Source organism: Mesoplodon mirus (genome assembly GCF_964341445.2).
Source record: "Mesoplodon mirus genome assembly, chromosome: 9".
Lineage (NCBI taxonomy): Eukaryota > Metazoa > Chordata > Mammalia > Artiodactyla > Ziphiidae > Mesoplodon > Mesoplodon mirus.
Genome location: NC_138985.1, coordinates 112,155,373 through 112,179,436, shown reverse-complemented (window position 1 = coordinate 112,179,436; position 24,064 = coordinate 112,155,373). Strand labels below are relative to the sequence as shown.

At 41.7% G+C, this 24,064-nt stretch overlaps 1 protein-coding gene across 5 annotated transcripts in view; it reads right to left on the bottom strand.

Moving 5' to 3' along the window:
* DPP6 (dipeptidyl peptidase like 6) overlaps nt 1-24,064 on the bottom strand; it is a gene marked incomplete at both ends in the record, with an annotated part of 1,078,039 nt that overhangs the window by 381,916 nt on the left and 672,059 nt on the right. For all 5 annotated transcript variants that reach the window (XM_082632824.1, XM_082632826.1, XM_082632823.1 and 2 more), the window contains one exon: nt 8,270-8,368. In XM_082632824.1, coding sequence (XP_082488950.1) covers nt 8,270-8,368 — 99 coding nt within the window. The remainder of the gene's footprint in view (nt 1-8,269; nt 8,369-24,064) is intronic.

Here is a 24,064-nt window from a genome sequence, read left to right as displayed (position 1 = left end):
TTTTACAGTCTCTCTCACACAGCGTCCGAGAGACAGAAAGGGCTCTTTGCTCACAAGTGCCTGGATTAATGGACGTGAGCATCAGCAGACAGAGTCGAGAGATGTAGGAGCCGGAGGCCACTGTGGGCTTTCACCATGTGCCAGTGAAGTTGAGGAGAGAGCAGGCTGGGAGGCCAGGCCTTGCCTGGAGCTTGCAGACAAGCTAATCCAGCCCTGGGAGAAGATTCTGCTAACCAGCCCCGGGTCTGCCTGCATACTGAAGATACTGGGCAGGGGAAAGCGGGTCCCGGAAGGGGGCAGGTGGTCTCGCCTTGCCCAGAGCACAGGGCATGGGGCTCATCAACCCGTTGCCAAATTTCAGTCCAGGCTGACTTCCCAAGAGAGAACCTGCAAAAGCAAATACACTTCTTGAGAACGTGTGTTGCCCCGGAGTCTCCCCGGGTGCTACGGCATCAGACCACCTGTGCAGAGTGACTGATGCCATAGATACAGAAGAGACCATTTTTCTGTTGTTGGCAAGTGTGATGAAGGGAAAGCGAAAGGCCGTTTATACACAAATATCACGCCCGCTTTCTGGAATTCGCCTTCCCCCCATTATAGTCTGAAACAGGGTTAGTAAGAGGGCAGTTGCCGTATAAACTAGTCTGATTAGGGGAAACAAAACCCAAACGTGGGTTAGACTGTACAAGAGACTTGCAGAAAACATGCTCCTGGCGCAGGTAGGGGTTTGCAGCCGCCGAGGGGCCACTTCCCATTGCCGTGTCCTCCGCCGGCCATCACAAAGTCAGCCGAGCACTAGCTCTCCTGCGTCGCCCTCTCGCAGGTCTTCTCTGAGGCCACCTCCTCAACCCACTGCCCCTCCCCCAAGTGTCAGCAGCTCCTCAGCGATGCAGGCTTTCCACGTCTCCAAGTGGCTCCCACCCCTGGCCGAGCGTCCCGCCCAGTTCTCAATACTTAAAGGATGTTCCACTGGTGACCTTTCATCGACCTCTGCTCTGAACTCTGCATCTAATCACAGAAGCTGACTCGCAGCACTGCAGCGGGGGTCCTGGCTCACCCGGCTACCATCTCCGCGGCAGCTGCCCGTCTTCCCAGCCCCTCCCCTTCTACGCCGCCAGCACATCAGCACATCCTGTTCATTTACCCTTGTTCACGGTGCCTTTTCACACCTGTCACTTTGCTTCCACTCACAGCCAAAACTTTCAGTCTCTGAAGACTGACCAAATTAAGGCACGTTTACGTACTGAGAGCCTCTGAAGACATTAAAATGATCAAGGAAATATGTTTATGATATATGTGTTATAAACCTTTCCCCATGTAATAAATATAGTTAGCATTGTCCCACATATGATGTTACCTAAAAGGATAAATATGAAAATGTAATGGTGGTGATTTCTAGTTGATGGAATTACAGGGGATTTATTTTCATCCTTTAAAATAGCCTTCATCTCTTTTCTAATTTACTACAGTAAATACATAATTCAGATATAAGAAACATATTTGATATGACAGTTAAGCCTAAGCTCTCACTGTGCCATTCCACTATTCTAAAACCCTCAGTTCCAACTCAACCCCTACTTCTCTGAATTCTATCCCTTTCTCACTGGCTACCCTCCTCTCCCAAGAACCTGCCTAACCTGGTCCCACTTTCCCCTCTGGGCTCATCGATGGCTCTTCTCTCTAGCTGGACATTGTTCACGGATAGTCCACGTGGCCTCCTGCCCCAGGGCCTCTGTGGCTGCTGTTCCATGCAGCCTGGAACGCCCTCTCCCAGAGAGCTTATCTGCACGATTCTCACATCAGGTCTCTGCTTAAATCAACTTCATCAGAAAGGATTTCCAACCATTCTGTGTAAAATAGCATGTCCATAAGTTTCCTTATCTTTAAAAGTGGATTGGTTTTTTTCCTGCAGGCGGGAGAGGGGTACGCCATGTGGCTTGTGGGATCTGAGTTCCCCGACCAGGGATTGAACCCGGACCTTTGGCAGTGAAAGCATGGAGTCCTAACCGCTGGACTGCCAGGGAAGCCTCCAAAACTAGGTTAAGTAGCAAATGAGAAAATGTTCAAGAAGCGCCAGCAGATGGCCACAGACCGGGTACTTTGCTAGGTGCTGCGAACAACAGAGGCAAATCCTATTCTTGTGGCGTTTACATGGAAGGAAAGACAGGCATTGAGTAAATAATTATATTTAATGTGTGTGACAAAAGGTAAAGTCCAGGATGCATCAGAGCCTGAATCTAGAAGAGCTGGGCAGCAGAGAAAAGCCGGCGGTGGGAGTGAGAATTAGGGAGAGACCAAAGGAAAACGACAAACTGTAGGGGTGGTGCTGAGGAGGGATGAGGGTGGAGTAGAGAGGAGGGGTGTCCTGGGCAGAAAGCACAGCCTGTGAGAACCACCCTGAGGGAAAAGGAGACGGACTTCAGAAGCCATCAAAGAAGCTCAAGTCGGTCCAGAGCAAGAGAAAACTGGGGACACACGAGGGACAAGGCAGGAAAAGTAAGGGGACTGATCTCAGAGAGTCTGAGAAACAGAGGGTGCCCAGGGCTGGGGCTGCACGCCTCTCCTGAGAGCAGTGGAAAGCCAGGGAAAGTTCTATGACAGGAGATCGGAGGCGGGGAGATGAGTCCTGGACACAGGAACTCGAAGTGTCCACAAGACATCCTGGTGGACATGTAAGTCAGTCAGTGAGACACACACACACAACACACTCAGAAGAGCGTTTGAGCTGGAGCTGCAGAACTGAAACTCAGTGGCATGTAGGTAGTAACTAGAGTCATGCGACTGAATGAAGCCTGGGGATTTCAGACATCTAAAGGTGGAAACATAAAAACTCCACCCATGTGAGTGACCCCTTCTGCTGGCACCAGAGCCATTACCCGAGGGTCCACTGAGGAGCATGGCTCCTGGTTCTGTCTGCTGCCATGCCATGCCTGTCTCCAGTCCTGTATCCTTCAGACGAACCAGCTGACAAATAGGCCAATGGCAGTCAGGAGAGTCTGACTGAATCTAAGATGGGCTCTGAGTATTCTGAAGGCGGAGCTGGCAGAAGTTCCTGGTGGATTAGATATGAAGTACAAGAAAAAGAGCAAAGTAAACGATGACTCCAAGTCTTTCAGCCTGTTCTGCCAGAAGAACAAATTTCTCCTCAGCTGAATTGGAAGAGGCTGTGCATAGAGCAGGTGGGTTTGTTTTTTGTTTGTTTGTTTGTTTTGGGTGGGGAGGTAGATCAAGAACTCAGATTTGGCGACACTAAAGTTAGGGCTGTGATGTCTACGAGACATCTGAGAACTTCAGGGGAGAGGTCTGATCTGGAGAATAAGTTAGGAGTCATTGGTAGGTGAATATTTTAAGCCGTGAGACTAGATGAAAGCACAGAGGGAATGAGTGTAGAAACCAAAAGGGGAGGATGAAGACTGAGTCCCGGGCCCACCAACATCAAAAGTCGGAGAGAAGAGCGAGAACCAGCACCGGAGTCTGAGAAGGAGCTGCCCATGAGGCAGAAATAAAACCAAGAGAATGTGATGACCTGTAGGTCAAGTGAGGAAGCTGGTGCAGGTAGAGGGAGTCATCAATTGTGTCAAATGCTGCTGCTGATTAAATTAAGATGAGGTCTGAGACGTGACCACGGAATTGAGCAACCTGGAGGTTACTAGTGACCTTGACAAGAGGAGAGTCAGGGAGGGCTGGGGGTGAAAGCCTAGCTAGAGTGGGCTTAGCAAGAACTGGAGAAGAGTAATCTGAGATGTCACAGAGAGACAACTGTTTCAAGCTGCAGAGGAGAACAAGAAATTGGGCAGTGCTCGGGGGGGAAGGTGGAGTCACGCTAAGCTTTGTGTGTGTGTTTCAGTGAGACAAATCAGAGCATATCTGCCTGATGATGGGAAGAATCTGACACAGAGATTAAAAAATGAACATTTAGAGAAGAAAGGAGGCATTTGCTATAATTATTCCTCAAGTAAGTGAAGCAAGTGCACCTCTGATTTTTGTAGATGGAGTGCAGACAGGTCATCTGGGGTTACAGGCTGGGGGAGGGGCAGAGCGCATGGCAGGTGCAGATGGTGCTGGGTAAGGAGATGTGATGGTGAGAGTATTCTTTTTTTTTTTTTTTTTTTTTTGCAGCACACGGGCGTCTCACTGTCGTGGCCTCTCCCGTTGCGGAGCACAGGCTCCGGACGCGCAGGCTCAGCGGCCATGGCTCACGGGCCCAGCCACTCTGCGGCATGTGGGATCTTCCCAGACCGGGGCACGAACCTGCGTCCCCTGCATCGGCAGGCGGACTCTCAACCACTGCGCCACCAAGGAAGCCCCTGAGAGTATTCTTAAGCTTTCTTCTGGTAGTTTTAAATGAGAATTAGGATGGGAAGAAGGTTGCAGAAAATTAAGGAGAGAGGAGAAGGTTTGAAATGATCCATCATCTAGGAGTTGCAAAGAGGGAACAAGACAGCCCAGGAAGACTGGTCCATGGACATAAATGGACTTAAGTGTCTGAAGTAACCAGAAGACCTCATCACAGTGGCTACGTCATATCACAGAATCCCAGCACAGCACATTAAAGGATCCAAAAGGTTGAGAAGTCCAATGTGGTCACTTATAAAAGAGAAGAATTTACTCAACTAAGCAAATATGCAGTGAGACTACACCCTGGGCAATTTCAGGAAGTGTATGCCTCTTCCTTTGTAGGAGGGAGTTCAGAGTGAGCTCTGAGTGAGTTCAGATGTTGTCAGTTCTACTGCTCTACACACCTCATCTGACTTGACCCAGGGGTTGCAACAAATATGTGAGGGAAGTCTACAAGAGCTTTTGGACGTTAGAGAATTTGAAGACTGTTACACCAATCATTTTCAGAAAAGGTAGATCAAAAAATTGTCTCTAGTATAAAAATGGGTGAGGAGAAATTTAACTCCAACCCAATCCATTTTCTCCTGATAAATAAAGCATATTAGTTATAGACTATTAACTCCAATATTAAACCCAAGATACATTTGTTAACTTTAGTGGTTAATGTGCACTAAAAAAGCCAAGTCTCTTTCTCTGTGGGGAATTACCCCATTTTTCTTGATCACTTGGGTATTTTGTTAGTTCAACATAGGCACCATGAGAATAAGGGATACTAGAATAGAAAATTTAAGGAAGGGCAACAATTCTGAAATACAACCTACAGCCTTGCTTAAAACACACAATGTAACCAGTGAGGTTGAGAGAGAAATTGGCTAGAGACAGGGGGCTTCGATTCTATACAATGTAGCAGTTTACAGAAACCAGAGAGACATAGGTTCAAGTCTGAATATTGCTACTTATTAACTGTATGATGTTGATCAAGTCATTTAAACACCCTTGGCTCAGTTTCCTCATCCATAAAGTGTGAATAATGGTAGTTGTGAGAATTAAATGACTTAATGTGTGCAAAGCACTTAGTAGAGAGCTTAAGATATGGGAAACCCTCAGTGGTTGATGGTGATGGTGATGGTGATGGTGATGGTGATGATGATGTGATGATGATGGTGGTGATGGTGATGATGATGTGATGATAGTGATGGTGATGATGATGATGGTGGTGGTGACAGTGATGATGATGGTGGTGGTGGTGATAGTGACAGTAAGGAAGAAGGGGAGGAGGCACAGACAGAGGAGCAAGGAGGAAGAAGAGGAGAAGAATGAGGTTGCCGTAGTGATGATGGTGGTAGTTGGTGGTGGTGGTGGTGGGTGGTGACTCCAAGTCTACCACAGTGAAACTGTTCCAGAGGCAAAAAAAATGCTTGCATTTTGGGGGTCCGTGGGCAATTTGCCTGCTACATTGTAGATACTCAATAATCACTAATGGAATGAATTAATGTTCTGATAATTTCTAAAGCTCATCGCAGCTCCACAACATTTGATAATCCTATGAATGTATAGTAGTCTTTCTGTGGATCTTCACATTTAGACTTGTAATGTAAAAAATGAATGAATTCTTTGTGGTATTTGTAAAAATCCATTATGAAGGCACAGTTAACCACCACAGTTATTTCATCCACTTTAAGCTATTACATCTTCAGGGAGCAGGAAGAAAGGGACTGATCAGGAAGAGGAATAAGTGAAAGAAAAGTTGGAGGGGGGCAGCTAAAAGGGTAGGGGGAAAACAGTTATGGCCCCTCACACTCTTGACAGTGCCTGGTCTCTGGGGCGACCTGACCACCTGGTTAATTTGCAATAAAACTTCACACTGTGCTTACATTTACAAAGGAACAATCCACTTAAGAAAGCTCCTGGACACCAAAGTCATGTTTATTTGAAACACAGGTGGTCTTATGAGTAGACTTAACCTGCTAAAACAGAGAGGCTGGGCATTTTCTGCTGGGCACAAGGCCACTTCTCAACTGCTTGTATTAACACCCAACTCTGTGGATATAACAAAATCTTGGCTGGCTTCCTCTGGCCAGAAAGCCAGCACATCTCAGAACCAGCGCTATGCATCTGCAGCATAAATTAGCTCATGAGATACAAACACCTTTCAACAGTAACCAACACGGGTTCCTGCAGAAACTTAGGTGCCCCTGGGCCTCCAGATCTCTGCTTACACTTTTTAAATTTTTTGCACAGGGAAAGCTGGTTTAGGCCAAGTCTGAGACCATGGGCACCCTAATATAAAGATTTCCCTATATTATTTTAGCACCTCATGGAGTCTTTGCAGGGCCCCCTCTGACCTGCTCTGACCCTATACCTTTGAGACCAAGTTTATGCACCATCTTTGAAACTCCTTCTCAGGAAGAATGAGGAAATCACATCCTTCCTGTGCCTTGTTTCCCGACTGCCTTTGGTCACTCCCTGTTTTGTCTCCAGATGACTCTGTGCTCCTTAAGAAGACAGTAATCATCTTTTATTCCCAGGATCAGGCCCAGAGCACACGCTCCATGCTTACCTCCTCCCTCCACAATGGGGGAATTAAACAGGAAGCAGAGGCTAAGTCCCTCTCAAAACCAAAGGTAAAATTACTTCCTCAGTCAAATAACAAAGGCCTTGGCTCTATCTATGTTTTGGATTTCCATGTGCCCCCCACTGACATTCACAATACGCTGCTCTCATTTCTCCCCAGCTCCGTCTTGTCAAATATATTCCCTCTGAGATTCAGCTACTTCTTTAATTTTTAAATAAGTGAATCTAAGGATCAGAAATTAATACCTAAGCCATAGTGGAGGACAAAGGAGAAGCTATTGCCCTAGTGGGAGACTAAAGGCAAAAAGTCAATGCTGGTTGATTTTCAAGAGTTTGTGAAGCATAAGAAACATTTCAGAGGCGTCTGACAGCAAGAAAACGTAGTCACATGGTGTCACTCAACAAAACAGTAGTGGAAAGAGCACAAAAGGGGAAGTGAGGAGACAGGCTTCCAGCCACAGCTGTGTCACTAACTAGCTCTGTGACCTCAGAAAATTCACTTAACCTCTCTGGGCCTCATTTACTATAGAAGCCAGGATGTGAACTAGACCTCTAGCATTCCACTACAAAGGTCCTTTGACCTGAGGATTAATTTTCAAGTGCATCCCACTGAGGCTAAGACTAAATGCAAACAATATCCATGGAGATAGCAGCAGAGGTTCTAGGACCAGACTACACGAGAGGGATGCAGCAAAGCCTGCAGAAGATGGGGAGCAGTCATTTACATCTTTCCTCCCAGGACTGCACTCTAAAAATTGTTTCAGACCCAACTACAGGAAATAGACTGTTTTGAACGAAAACATGCATTATAAACATACTGCCTTTTGCCACCAGTTCTATTTTGCTTTATTGTTTAAAAAAATCAGCCCAAAGAAGATTTCATCCAGATTAAAGTTCAAGAGGAAAATTAATTTATCTGCATCTATGCACGAGGCTCTGCTGTTTCCTTCATTAGACAGCATTCTAGAAGAAACCTTTTAGTTCCTTTTGGCCCTTATCTAGTTGGAGTGAAAGCAAGAGGAGTACAAAAGGGAATAAAGAACATGGAGAAAGGAGGAAGGCTCAGCTGTGTCTCTCCCTGTCTTGTTGCTTAGCAACACCTCACATCTCCGTCTGAGAAATTATGATTCAGGGAGGCGACATGGAGGACCCATTTCTCATGAAGGCGCAGCCTGATTTTACCAGATACACATCTTCTTAGACTGATAATAAGATGGTCATCACAGCAAGAGCTCTGAGGATCCACTTCCTCAGCCAGAGAGAGAAGGTGAAAGGCAAACTACGAAACCCAAACTCTCAAAAAGTGGCAGGGAGTGGGAAAGTGCTTTCTCACAGGCACTCAGGACTCAGGACTCACCACTTATCCACTTAGCCTCGGGATCATGAATTTTGAAATCTCCACTGAAGAGATCTTCCACAGTCACCTTCTTCTTTTGAGACAGACTGTTATCTTCCGCTAGAAAAGAATGAGGCAAATGGTCAAAAATTTTATTTTTTGGTAAAAAAAAAAAAAGAGGACTATAAAACATTCTGATTGCCATTCAGAAATAGTATATACGGTAAAACATAATTTCTTTAAGTAAGTGCTGAACAAAAGCATGCTTTCTGTTTTTAGCTATCAAAAACTATGGTAAGGGGAATCACGGTTCAGTAAAATGGCATCATTACGCCCCCTCTGCCTGCAAAACATGAATGATCATATTTCTTAGATATGAAGGTAAATAGTTGTTTCAAAACGGACTGATGAGCAATAAGGTGGGAATAGTCAACAAAGGAAAGGATCTCAACTTTTTATGTAACCAGTCATTCATTAAGCATTTATAACGCCAACTGCAGATAACATGTTGGATGCTGAAAATTCAAAGACAACTAACACATTCCTTAGGTATTTATTCTCCATGTGCCTCACTTGTCCCTGGCTGCCTTTAGCTTGGGGATTAGTTCTTCAGATAGAATCACGCCCCAAATTCTGTGTGCAAACTACCAGATTTTGCCCTCCCTTACTTGGATCACCATGCTTGGGAGTAAGCACCTGGGATAAGACTTGAACATCCATCCCAAGAGGCAATGTTTAGCTAAGGGCCCCAGTGGGGAGACTTTAGGAACCTGGCAGCTTTTATCCTGTTTCCTGAGGTTGAAGTGTCTGGAGTTTTAGATCTGCCTCAGAAAACATTCTCTCCAGTGGCACAAAAATCCATTCATCTACTTTGAAAAGACAAAGGGCTGCCTGGGCACCTGACCTGTGAGACCAAGCAGATTAAACCCACAGAACAGGACACCAAACCACCTTCACTTCCTTTATAACTCTTTACCTTAACCATTTCTGATGTACATCATTTACCTAGAATATTTATTTATGATCCCGCCCTCTTAAATAAAAGACACCAGCTGTTGTGGTACTTTTCCTAAAGATTCAGGTCCTTGTTTCTTCCGTTCTGTGTTGGGCTGCTGTGTGGGGTATCCTCAGTGCTAATTAAGGTGTGGGGGTCTGTGTGCATCCTACGTGAGGTGGTTTCAGATCAGTATGTTTTTACATTTTGATGTTTGGTTGTTATGTCTGTTTCTCTCCTCAATTTCTGGCTGTTGAGCCACCTTCACTTCTTGGGCTGTCACGATGCTTGCCCTCAACAGTACCCTTTGCCTCTTTCAACTTTCTGTTTCAAAATCTGTGGCAGGTTGGGAAAACAAAAAGAATTTTTGTTATAGTACATAATGAAATAAGAATATAGAATCTCTGAATGAAATCTCCAAAGCTGCTTCTAGGATTCTAGTGTGTAGATTTTATTACATCTCCTATGGTTTCTTTCTTTTGGCCTCCCTGGATGTGACAGATTACTGAAATTCTCAGAAACATTGCACACTGACTGATTTCTTACATATCAAATAGGATTATTGTGTGTAAAAGTCTTTTGAAATTTACAGAATCATAAGGTTCAAGGTGGCCTTCTTGTTAGACCTGATTATATGTGGAGCTCCCCCAGGGGCTGATCAAAACATGTTAAAACCAAACCAAGTTCTTCCCTCTAGGACCTTCCTATCTGCAATTGAAGCAGCCCCGAAAAAAGACACACCACTTCAAACACAATGCATTTCAGTATGAAAGACAGACAATAAATGAAAACTTTAAAGATTACTAGACAACGGTCTAATAAAAGTTATACAGTGATCTAGTAATTAAGAAGTATACTTGCAACTAGTCGTTAAGTAAGTGCACAGTACAGTGATTACAGACAACAATACTATATTATAAACATCAAACTTGTTAGGAGACTAGATCTTAATTATTCCTACTGAAAAAAAAGATAATTATGTGACCTTATAGAGGGTGTTAGCTAACCCTACAAAGGCAATCATATTGTAATATATAAATCAAATCAACATGTTGTACACCTTAAACTTACACAATGTTATATGTCAAATATATTTCAATTAAAATACAATAAATAAAATTTAAAAAGAACAAAGAATAAAAATTTCAGAGACACTCAAGTATATGGTCAGAAAATAATCACATTAAAACTTAAATTTTGGGGTTCCCTGGTGGTGCAGTGGTTGAGAGTCCGCCTGCCGATGCAGGGGACACGGGTTCGTGCCCTGGTCCGGGAAGATGCCACATGCCGTGGAGCGGCTGGGCCCATGAGCCATGGCCGCTAAGCCTGCGTGTCTGGAGCCTGTGCTCCGCAACGGGAGAGGCCACAACAGTGAGAGGCCCGCGTACCGCAAAAAAAACCACAACACTTAAATTTTATCTAAGTAAACACCATTATTCAGGGATGATTCTAGCTCCACATTTTGGTTATCCACATGTCTAATAAGAAAAGAATGAAAGACTGCCATTTCAACAAACTTTGGGTAAACTATGAAAAGCCAATTTATTCACTTTATAAAAAATTTTCTTTTCACAAATGACTAGGAATTCATCCAAAAAAAATATTTTTGTTTTTTTTTTTGGCTGCGCCACGTGGCATTCAGGACGTCCCCGACCAGGGATCGAATCCATGCCCCCTGCATTGGAAGTGTGGCTTCTTAACCGCTGTGGCACCAGGGAAGTCCAAAAATGTGTTTTATTTTTTAAAAACTATTACTTGCTCTGTCTTTAAAACATACTTTAAAATCTTACACGACTTACACAGGGACAGCTTGTGACGGCGGCATTCTGATATACACTATACACAGTGCTCCGCCCACGCCAGGACACTGGACCGTGTCACTATCAGCTCTGCCCCCTCAAAACCATCACCGCTGGCCTCTCTGGACCTTGACGGCTTGCTCACATGGTCAAGTGCTCTCTGAGGTACTGACTTACAGCCTGATGCATTCCAAAAGCCCTTTGAGGTGGTGACAAGCACGAGTGACTGCCATGTTCAGGAGTCACGCTGAGCCCTGAAGAATCACAAATGAAAGACCTTACAGCTGACCTTAAGGATCTCACAGAGCAATGGAACCAAGGCTGGAAGAATGACCACACTGCAGCAGTGACAGGGCTGAGGGCATCAGGACCTGGCGTGCTAATATTTAAGGAGACTGCAGAATAAAAAGTAGGGGGAATTCCAGAAAGAATTCTCTGAGAAAAGAACCCCCTAGCCAAGATAAAAGAGATAAAAGAACATTCAAGCTAGGAGGATTGCAAGGGCATGAAGGCATTGGTGAATGCAGTATTTTCAGGAAATTGTGAGCATGTCAACATTGGTGCAGAAGAAAGTGTGAGTTGAAAATGTCTCGAGATGAAGGTAGATTCTCTCATTATATCTGATATTCTGAAATTCCATTAGAAAATGTCTGCTTGTGGATCTTCTTTAAACACCCTGCTTCCCAGTCAGTACTATTTTCAGTCTAAGAACTACTTTCTCTGGATCAGGAATATTACCGGTAACTGTCTCAGTCAACATTACTGCTCCATCCTTCCAGACCCCACTGGACCTGCACAGGAGCTTTTAGGTCCAGCCTCCACACTCCTAGATTTTTCTTTCACGTCTTTGGCATTTTTATGTCTTTGGGAGCATTTGCATGACTTCTTCAGCTCCATCTTCCACTTTATGAATTAGCATGATTTCTTCAGCTCCATCTTCCACTTTATGAATCAGCATGATTTCTTCAGCTCCGTCTTCCACTTTATCTACTTGCATGATTTCTTCACCTCCATCTTCCACTTTATCTATGTGCATGATTTCTTCAGCTCCATTTTCCACTTTATTTTTTCTCTCGTGTGTCTAACTCTTTCATTTCACTACTGAGTTTTACATTTTTAAATAATTATATTTTAATTTCTAATACTCCTAATTAGCTCTTTCTCAAGATCATCGACTCTTACAGTTGCAAGCTCTTTTATCACATCGATCATTAAAAAAAAAAAAACCCTAAAGTGTCATTTTCTGTTTTCCCTAGCTGATTTATATTTCTTTGGAGTTAAGTTCTTATATGTGTTAAGCTGGTGTGCTGCTTTTAGGGGATGGTTTCTGTGGGTCCTTTGATCTTGGTTGTGAGGTTCTCTCCTGCAAGTGTCCTGGGTCATGAGAGACTCCTGGTGGTGTGGTCACAAGAATGTCCCTGGCAGTCAGAGGGTCCATCCGGGTAATGGCTCTCACCAGGCCTGTGTGGCCATTTGGGCTGGAGCCCTTTCAGAGATTCAAGAACCTTTGAACACAAATGCCATTTTAAGGCAGGGGGCATTTGTCCAGCCTCTGGCCTCCACAGACACCAGTATCCTATCCCCTCCCGTTGGGCCTGACTTCAGCCTCTGTTCCTTTAGGGCAGCAGGGATTTGGCCTTACTTGCTGCTGTAGGTTTTTACCTGGTCCTTCTTCTAAGAATACTTTTCTATTCTAGGTATAGGAAGAACTCCCTTTCTGGTTTTTGACTGCAGCTATGGTTTTACTATATATCTTCTCTCATTTCTAAATGCTTGAAATGAAAAGGAAAAACTTCTGTGCTCAACCTGTCATCTTTAAATGAAAATCAACATACACATGGAGATATAAGAAGTGGCCAGTGGCTCTTAGAGCTTGGACTTTATCCTGAAGAAAATTTGGGGATGACTGAAAAGTGAAGTTTCCTTCAGTCCTATAGTTAGATAAGCACATGGCACTTGTAATTAACTTGCCATCTGGGTTAGCTCACCAGCATGCAAAGTTCTGTTATAATCTGTAGTGATGTAGTTGTTCTTTGTGTAGGTCCGTATATAGTGCAAGGCTCCTTTCCATTCCTGATGCTTGTTAAATAGTTACGTTGTTAAACAGTACAATTATTGGACAACATTTTGGAACCTCTTCTCCAGAGATTTTTAATATTAGAAACAAATCCTTTGACCCTAAAGCAGGTTAATCTGACGCATAATCTTCCCAGGTGTTTTCAATCACTGCTAGTGGCGGGTGGGGGTGGTTAGCTACTGACAAACCCAATGTGATAACAGAGAAAACCTACCCAGATTAGTCAGAAGTCTCTTGTAAACTCTGCTTTTGTTAGAAATTGGAATAACTAACAACTCTAAAATGTTTTGCAGTCTTTGGAGGATTCTGACAGTTATTACCTCTCGATCCTACAAGAAGGAGGACGAAGGAAAGCCATTTTATGGAAGGTAAACCTGAGCTCCTGAGAGGCTGAGTGGCTTCTCCAAAGATTCATGGTAAGGCAGTAAAGCTAACATTAACCACATTTGCAGAACTTAAATACTGACATTATTCACAGAACCTGGCTTGTTCACAACCTATTCCAGAACTGGGATGCTAATAAAATCACAAAATGCAGGTAATGTTAATGATGATCCTGATAAAACACTATGTTCTCCAGGTAGAAAAGTTTTCTGTAAATAAAGAAAAGGCTGGAACAAAACATTTTAAGGCATATATTTCCTTAATTAGAAAAAACTTAGCCACCAAATCAGATTAACAGGGAACTCATACTATCAATATAATGACTGGCACATAGCAAGTGGTCACCCTGCTACGAGTAGTTTGGCTGATGTCAAGTGCTAGGTGCTTTCAAAACTCGAAGGGGACAAGGACAGTGTGGGTGAGTCAGAGGTAGATCCACAGAGAGACAGACCCCAACCTGAGACTCAGAGTAAAACTACTCTTACATTTAGAATCAGTCACTGGGAAACTTGCGTGTTATTTCCATAGAAGTTGATAATATTTGTATGTTTCCATACAAACACCTACAGAAGAACATGTGGAAATCAATTTTTCATTTTTCAGTGTTTGCACTGTTAATTCACAAGTTCCAATGACAAAGCATTTGCTGAAAAGCAAATCACTGCAGCCTGTTCCATTGACGACTATCTTAACACAGAGAGCTGCGCAGTAAAAGGAAAAAGCTCAGTGAAAACACAGGAAACATTTCCCTTCACTCTGCCCGCATGTGAGCTGAATGAGTGCACTATGTCAGATAGGGTTAGAGGCTGGGCCCAATACTTCCAATTACATTTCTTTTTTCTTTCTATCTTTCTTAAATAAAAGAAGTGCAGTCAATAATAATGTCTGCTATAGATACTACTCATATTTCCTTGGTAGGTAGATTCTTATCATAATGAAAGAATAAATTTAGTTACGTTTCACTACCAACAGCTTAGGAACAATGACATTTAAACCAGGTAACATGCCTACAAATCATGACATGAATTTGGGAATTTTTCACCTAATCCTGTTCAGATCATTTACCACGTGAATCCTTAGGTCAGGACTGAGAAGGAAACATCTCATACATAGACTGAAATCCTAGAGACGGTAGGAAGCAGCAGCCACTGAGTCAAGGGAGCACTCTCTCCCTTTACAAAGAGTGAGATTTACTCCAAATTACAGCAAAATACAATTCTCTGGAGAAACCTCTCTGGAAAAGTCCACTCCCGAATGTAAGAAACTAAGTATCTATGGTTGGGTTAAGAACTGTATTAAAAATAGAGTTGCCATATGATCCAGCAATCCCACTCCCAGATAAAACTCTAATTTGTAAAAATAGATGCACGTCAATGTTCATTGCTGCACTCCTTACAATAGCCGAGACATGGAAACAACCTAAGTGTCCACCGACAGATGAATGGATAAAGAAGATGTGGTACATATATACAGTGGAGTACTACTCAGCCACAAAAAGAAATGAAATAATACCATTTGCAGCAATACGGATGGACCTAGAGATTATCATATTGAGTGAAGTAAGTCAGACAGAGAAAGAAAAATACCATATGATATCACTTATATGTGGAATCTAAAAAAAATGATACAAATGAACTTATTTACAAAACAGAAACAGACTCACAAACATAGAGAACAGACTTGTGGTTGCCAAGGGGGAGGGGAGTGAGGGAGGGATGGATGGGGAGTTTTGGATTAGCAGATGCAAACTATTATATATAGAATGGATAAACAACAAGGTGCTACTGTAGAGCACAGGGAACTATCGATATATTCAATATCCTGTGATAAACCATAATGGAAAAGAATATGAAAAAGAATGTATATATATGTAAATTGAGTCACTTTGCTGTACAGCAGAAATTAACACAACACTGTAACTCAACTAGACATCAATAAAATTTTTAAAAAAAGAATTACATTAAACCACATTGTCAGGAGTGATGGTGGAGGAGCTACAAGAAAATCCACAGTCAAGGCTGCTTTTAGGATGTATTTCTTTCTGACTCATCCAAACAAAGTTGATCATGCTTTCCCTTCTGCTCCCAGGAGTCAGCATGGAACTGATTATTTCCTTTCAAGTCTATTTTCCATACTAGCTTGATTGTTCCCCTTTTCTTTTTAAGACAAAAATTGTGTCTTCTTCATCCCTGTAAGGAGCCTGACACATACACACGTTCAGCTAATTTCTGTTAAACGAGCATTTTTTAAATCTACATCTTTGCTTTCACTTTTTGCTTATTTTTTGTAATAAAGTCTTTTCATTACTGAAATATATTATTTATGGTTATAACCCAAATTTATATCTACAAAGAGTCCCACAGATACTGATTTATCTTAAAGCCTTTTTCTTACAAGTTCACATACTTTCTGAAGCATCTAAGGAAGCTCATAGCATAATACCGAAATTAGTCATACTGTACATTTTACTCAAATGCTGGAAACCAAGTTATCAGCATTATTCAACACACCCTATAAATTAAGAAGTTCTAGATGTCGTGCTTTTTTTTAAGCTTCTCAATCAAAAACATCAAAGATATTCATCTCTTCTTTATGCCCTTACCTTATTCTTTTAGATCTAGGAAATAAATTAAAACCTTAAAATATATTTATCTGCCTGTTTCCTTTAGTGAGCTATTGGACTTCACATAATAAAATGCACAAAGGTTGATATGTTGACCTAATCTTCTCCTTCTTTTGGACATTTTTATTAAGATAAAATTTACACACTATAAAATTCACCCATCAGAAGTGTACAACTCAATGGTTTCAGTATGTTCAACAGAGTTGTGCAACTACCACTGTGATCTAAGTTTAGAACATTTTCAGTATCCCCCTCCCGAAGACTCCATAATCATTAGCAGTCGCTCTCCATTCCCACCCCTTTCTTCCCAGGCCTAAGCAATGAAAAATTTATTTTCTGTATCTATACATTTGGCTAGTATGGGTAACTCACATAGAATCATACCATATCTTGATCTTTTGTGATTGGCATATTTCACTTATCATAATATTTTCAAGTTTAATCCACGTAATAGTATGTAATAATATGTATCAGCACTTCACTCCTTTTAATGGATGAATAATACTCCAAAGCTAATGGCGTTGAGCATCTTTTCATGTGCTTATTGGCTATTTCTCTATCTTCTTTGTCTCCCCTTATCCAGATTGTAAAAGATGCAAAAGTTGAGAAATTCACTATTAGGAGAGGAAAAGCAGTAGATGTGGCACAACAAACTTTTGCCAATATGTCTGAAAGATCAAAAGCTCAGGGTATGCAGACACACGAAAAGCTCTTTGAAACCTAAGTGTGTAACTCATAGGTCTCCTCAGCCATCTCAGCAGAAGCCAGACATAGAGAAGGGCGTATCTAGGAAAATCCTGTGGAGGAGTCTTGTCTAATGGAACGAATCCCCATGACAAACACAGGAGACCCACAGGTTCTTAAGAATTCTATATCTGCAGAAGCACTGCCAGCTCGGACTGAAAAGGACAGAGAGGCTATGAAATAAAAGAAGGTGTCAGACTTCCGACATCCTCAGACGGGAAATATGCTGATAAAATTACTCAGCTACAAACTCATGCTACCTTTCACGAAGAAGAAGGATCATCTCCAGAGGGCAGAGCTGAAAGCCACAGAGCATTATTCCCAGGCCTTTAAAACTAAAGGAGTTTGCCCAACTGGATTTAGAAATGGTTTGGAACTGGTTACCCCTTTTTTCCTTCAATTTTCCCCTTTTTTGAACAGAAATGCCTATAACTGTTATCCTATGCCTGTCTCACCACTGTATTCAGAAGAAGACACTTATTTCTTTCATTTCACAGATTCACGATAGTGATGAATTTTGCCCCAGGATGGAGCACACCCAGTCTTACCCATAACTCATCTAGATGATTTACATGATGATACTTGGGACTGCTGAGCTGATGAGATTTTGGGCTTTGAACCGATGCTGTAATAGTTTGAGGCTTCTGGGGGCCTTAGGATGGAGTGAATGTACTTTGTATGTGGGATGGATGTAAATCTTTGAGGTCAGACTGTGTAGACAAGGTAATGCCAAGCAAAGATGTCCTTATGTACTGGTGTTATGGACTGAATTGTCTCCTCTCTCCCCAATTCATATGTTGAAGCCTTAAATCCCAATGTGACTGTACTTGGAGACAGAACCTTAAAGGCTGCAGTTAAATGAGATCATAAAGGTGGGGCCCTAATCCAACAGGACTGATATCCTTGTAAAAAGAGAGGAACAGAGACGGAGCTCTCTCTTTCTTTCTCTCTCTCTCTGTGCATTCAAGCAGAGAAAAAGCAATGTGAGACACAGTGACAAGATGCCATCTGCCAGACAGGAAGAGAGGTCTCACTAGGAACCAACCCTGCTGGCCCTTAACCTTGGGCTTAAAGACTCGAGAACTGTGAGAAAATAAATTTCTGTTGTTTGAATGCAGTCTGTGGCTTTGTTATGCCAGCCCAAGCAGAATAATACAACTGGTATTTTCAAAATTTCAATTTGCAAACATTTGTTGTTAGTACACGGCAACACAATATTTGAACATAGACCTGTATTCAGTAACCTTTCTAAACCTACTTATACATTTTATTAGCATTATCTATATGGGTGTTCATTTTGTCTGCAATAAAGACAGTTTTACTTCATTTCAAGTAGAAACAATCCATTAGAATTGCTAAGAAAACGGGTTTAAGAAAGGCAAGGTCCAAATAAGAATAAACTAGTTGCAGCTATTGATGGATTTTAAGAAATGAGAGTCTATTTGACCTGAAGGCCTCCAGGCAAACTGTTTAGTGATACAGAACTACAATTTCTCTCTCCCTATGGCTTTAGCTGCATTGTCAGGTTTTACAAGAGAAATATATGTCTAAGCAAAAAATAGTGAATGTTTTAAATAAATTTTCCTATTTATTTATTTGGAATAACTTCTCATTTTTATTTTTTTATAGGTTCTTTAGGTGATTATCCATAGACTTTGTAGTAAATGGTAAAGCTGTATAATCTATTCTTGATACTTAGATAAATTTCATTTTTTTTTCAATATAAAAGCAAACTGCTGGGCTTCCCTGGTGGCGCAGTGGTTGAGAGTCCGCCTGCCGATGCAGGGGACACAGGTTCGTGCCCCGGTCTGGGAAGATCCCACGTGCCGCGTGGAGCGGCTGGGCCCATGAGCCATGGCCGCTGAGCCTGCGCGTCCAGAGCCTGTGCTCCGCAACGGGAGAGGCCACAGCAGTGAGAGGCCGGCGTACCGCAAAAAAAAAAAAAAAAAAAAAAAAAAGCAAAATGCTTTTGCATTTGTTTTAAAGATCTGTGTTTTTTTTTTTTTTTTTTTTTTTTTTAGTTGAAGGATAGTTGATTTACAATGTTGTGTTAGAATTTTCCATTTTAAAATCAACTGATTGTTCCGGGGGTGATCTTATTAAGTGGAAAGTTGTAAATGTCACCCAGAGCTGAGGGAAAGAGCTGGAGCCACCGTGTTGGGATAGAGAAGACGTGTAGGCACCAGCTTCTCCCTCTTGTCTGGTGAGAAGCCAGGAGGCTCCATTTAAGATCAGCAGAACAAGAAATGTATGTTTAAAGAAAGTCTCACGTGAACTTATGAAAGAGATCTCCAGAGGAACGACAAATAACCTGATAGGTTCTACAACCCAGAGTGAAGAAAAGGAAGTGGGAGGAAATGTAAGTGAACTAAATGTTCTACTTTGATGGGAAGCAGTCTGTGAATACTGATATACAAGCATAACGTTAAGGATGACAGGAATAAACACCAGAAGAACCAAACTCAGAAATGGTCAAAAGTAAAGATATCTAGGGACTGGCTGTAGAACGGATAATATGAGAAAAGTATTACTATAATTTTATTTAGATTGTTAGTATCTTTTTCACTGTTTATTCTTCTGTTTATATATATTATTTGGGCAATAAATATTTATAAAGTTGTATTCTGACCATAAGCATACACTCACACCCACATTTATTGTCTGAGTGAGCATGTGTCTTCACGATGCACCAGTGCCAAGATCAGCTAACTTAGTCTTCCCTAAGCACAGTGCGCTACACGAACAACGTGTGCAGATCCCAACAGAGAAGTGGGCGGGGCAACTCTTCACCTGGTGCCTGCAAGAGCAGGCATGTCCATCTCAAAATATTGGTGTCACAATAGCAAATACCCTACACACATTTAACGGATGATTTAGTTTCGAGAACCATTATCATTTGTCATACAAAATGTCCATTTTTTAATTTGAATTTTATTAGCTTTGTTGATTGATCTGTATTTAACTTGGCTCTTGCTGTTAAGTTTATATGAATTGTAAGTGGAGTCTGTATCTGCTTAATGCCTGTAAGTAAAATAATAAAAAGAAATAAGTCAACGTGGAAGATAGATACTGTCTTTTCCTCTCAAATTTTTAAAAACACAAGTATACACCTTAATGTGAATGAATTTCGGTCCCTTTTCTGGTGGTAGAGATGCTAAAGAATCACAGTTTGAAACTGAGAGGACTCCCCCAGGGAGGAGGGAGGAGCGGGCGTGGGTCCTCACGGGGAGTGGGCAGAGGAAGCAGAAAGGTGAGGCACGGAGCACGGCCATCACCTTGTCCATGGTCCCCAAAGTGTCCAGCACATCTCTCTCTAGTCCTGACCGCTCCACGAGTCCACGTTCATGCCTGTCTTCAAGATGCGGCCACTGTGAAATTGCTGAAGGCATTTATTTCCCTTTGTACTGTTTCCTGGGGCTGCTGTAACACATTGCCACAAATTTGGTCGCTTAAAACACAAGTTTATTCTCTCATGGTTCTGGAGGCCGGAAGTCTAAACTCAGTTTCAGTGGGTCAAAATCAAGGTGTCAGAGGGCTCCTTGGAAGCTTTAAGGGAGAATACCTTCTTTGCTTCTTTCAGCTTCTGGGGCTCTGGGTGTTCCTTGCCTTGTGGCTGTATCACTCCAATCTCTGTCTCCTGGTCACGTGGCCTCTCCCCTCCCTCTCTGTCACATCTCCCTCTGCCTCCTTCCTACAGAGATGAATGTAATTTCATTTAGGACCCACTGGATAATTCAAGAAAACCCCACATCTCAAGATGCTTAATGGAACCCCATCTGTGAGGACCCCCCCGCCGGGATGACAGGTCCCAGGGATCAGGTCAAGCACATCATCTGGGGAGCCTTTTTTCTGCCTACCACATCCCTCAACACCTTTTGTCCCGTTTCCAACTAACCCACCACTTTAGAAGGCATCCTCTGAAAATGTTATAATCACACACTTACTGAACTTTTAAAAAAGACAAAAAAAGAATCTGAACAAGGGAAGAGTGATGGAGAAAAAAGACCGGTTAAATCTGATGTTCTGTAGATTATCATTTAACCTAATTTCTGGTGATTTTAAATACCTCACATAAGCACAGAGTTAAGTTAGCAATAATCTGGGATTTGGGGAATATGCAATAGCAATCTGAGAAAGTGCACATACATGTTGTTTCTACTTCAGTGATAAATGGTTGTTGAACCAGGGTTTCAGGTGAGAGTTCTGTCTCACTCAGGCAGGTGATTTAACTTCAACTTCTTCAGTCCCCTGAGCTGCCTAGTTCATTGTGGACAACTTCTCTCTATTTCTCTGACTTTATTATATCATCCATTTCTGTGTTCTGACCTAGACCCAGAAACTCAGCTTAGACCTGAATCGTTGCCTTTGAGTCCTGACTGGCCAGAGTCTTCCCTAAAATAGCATCTACTAGATCAGCCAGCCCCTTGCAACACATGGTCCCTAAGGATCCCAAAATTCACTTGAAATTTACCAACAGGCTCTCATCTAAACCAAGCAATAGACTCCAGAGAAAACCAGAGTGCCAGGATAAGATGTACTCCTTTTCACAGTTTATATGCAACTATGCCTTTAAAATAGGATGCATAAGGTAGCAACGCTTTGAAAAGTACCCCTTTATGGATAAATATGTAGGCACATTTGCCTTAACTTAGAGTCTTCATGCAAGCACGAATAGTAAGCATCTATCGCCATCTTGTTGATAAATGGCTCTTTAGTGTAAGGTTTCAATAAATAAGCAAGATGCACCTAACAATCCTTCTAGAACTAATGATGAAAAGTCAGAAGAGAGATTATTAAGATTCTCCTAGGGACACACTTCTCAGGACTTTGGAAGTTTGCAACTAACTATAAGGTTAGTAGCAGTGTAAATTAATTCTTTCTTTTATGAGAATCTGTCAGAACTCCCTCTTTTCAAATTTGTTTTAATTTAAAGAATGGTGCAAACTCACTGTTCAAGTTCAAGGAATGTAGACCTCGTCCCTCCACTCTTTCGTAAGTCAAGGGGTCTTACTGATTGTGGCAGATACTACACTGCCTCCCCAGGAGCCACGGCCCTCTGCCAACTCAGCAGAGGTGGACTCCTGTGAAATACTTGTTCTCTCAACCCTTTCAGCTAAGGGTAGCCATGCAGTATAGTTCTATGAATAAGCTGCCTCCTGGCTAGTTTTGGGGAAAGAAAGAAATACATGAGGAAAGTTCTGATTTTCCCTTCCTTCCTGTGAGGGTGCAACATGAGATATGTGGCACCATTGCAGCTACTTTGCTGACATGAAGATGATGGCAGCAGAGAAAGATGGTCTTTGAGCCACTGAATCATCCTGGGACTGAGTGGGTCTAGACTTCTTGTTTTGGGAAACATGATAAACACCTACAGTTTGAAGTATTTTAGTTAGGTATTTTGTTCCTTATGGACAAAAGTACTCTAATGGATACATCAGAACATCTGGGCTGGGAAAAATACTCAAGCTGATCCCTAATATGGTAAACAGATAGGCTGACCAGGTCCACGAACTTCCTGAAACGTATTCACGTATTTATGAGCACATATATGCCCTTTTCCCCCTTCCAATGATAAGATCACTCATGGGTTTAACACATGCTAAAAGCAGTTATGACATATAAATTGTTATAGATAGCAGGAGCCATAAGAGTACAATCTCGAATTCAGTGCCTGGCCTTCCAGACTCTCCCAATCAGCCTTAACTCCTGGCATTCGTCACGTCCCTCAGTGCTGGCAGGCCACGCGTCTCCTGTCCAGCAAGCACACCAGGCCCATTCTGGCTCATGGTGACCCTCCTTCTTTTCCTTCCATTAACACCAGATCTGTCTTTCAAATTCATCATCCTCCAAAATACTTTCCACATATGTTTCCTGTCGTCACGGATCTCTCCCATATCCTGGATTGTCATAACAAATATTATCTGCACCACCCATTTACAGCACTTAGTCTCAATTAGCATTGACACATTAACTTTAACCAGAAACAACAGTAAGAAGAGTAGCAAAACAAATACCTATTTCAAGACTAGAGAGACACGACTCACCCAATTCATCGGCTGGCAGGTGGGTGTGAAAAGAACCTACAAATACAACCACAGATGCCCAAGTGCAAACGAACAATACTAGAGACCCATCAAGTAACCTATGTGTCCCATGACAGGACACCTGGTCATAGTCACTGATAATAGATGGACCAGGACAAGACTGGATTTGGGGGTTGAGTTTCATGTAGGAAGGAGAACAGAGAGAAGATGCCTAGAAAAAATGGGCAAACCACCTATTTCTACAAGAAACAATAAGAAACAGTAAGGTATTCATTACTTGTTATGATATACACAAAAGTTATTAAACTGCTGTTACGCCACTGTGCAATTTTCATAAGGATTATATGAGACCTCATGAAAAGACAATCCATCACCGATTAAAACACTGGGCATAAGTACAACTTAAAGTATAACAATGAATCTCACAAACATTATATTGAACAAAAGAACCAGCTGTAAAATAATAGATATTACATGATTACATTAATAACGTAAGTGCAAAAAGTATAAAAGTATGCAAAATTATTTTATGATGTTAGAAATTAGGTTACCCTTAGGGAGATTAATGATGAGAAAGCGTATGGGGCAGCTTTGGGATGCTAGCTACATTCTGGTTTTTTAATCTGGGTGCAGGCTATGTAGTCTGTTCAGTTTAAAAATTCATCAAACAATATAGTATTTTATATATATATAAATTTACATATTTGTATATATAAAAAAATATATATCATATTTTATATATATGTTTTTAAATTGTTTGTTCCAGAATTTTTTTCTTTTTAAAAAATTTTTATTTGAGTAGAGTTGATTTACAATGTTGTGTTAGTTTCAGGTGTACAGCAAAGTGAATCAGTTATACATATACATATACCACTCTTTTTTAGATTCTTTTCCTATATAGGCTATTACAGAGTATTGAGTAGAGTTCCCTGTGCTATATAGCAGGTCCTTATTAGTTATCTATTTTACATATAGTAGTGTGTATACCTCAATCCCAATCTCCCAATTTATGCCTCCCCCCCTTACCCCCCTGGTAACCATAAGCTTGTTTTGTTTGTTTTCTAAAACATTATATATATATATATATATATATATATATATATATATATATGTTATATATATATAATATAAATATAATATTTTATATATAT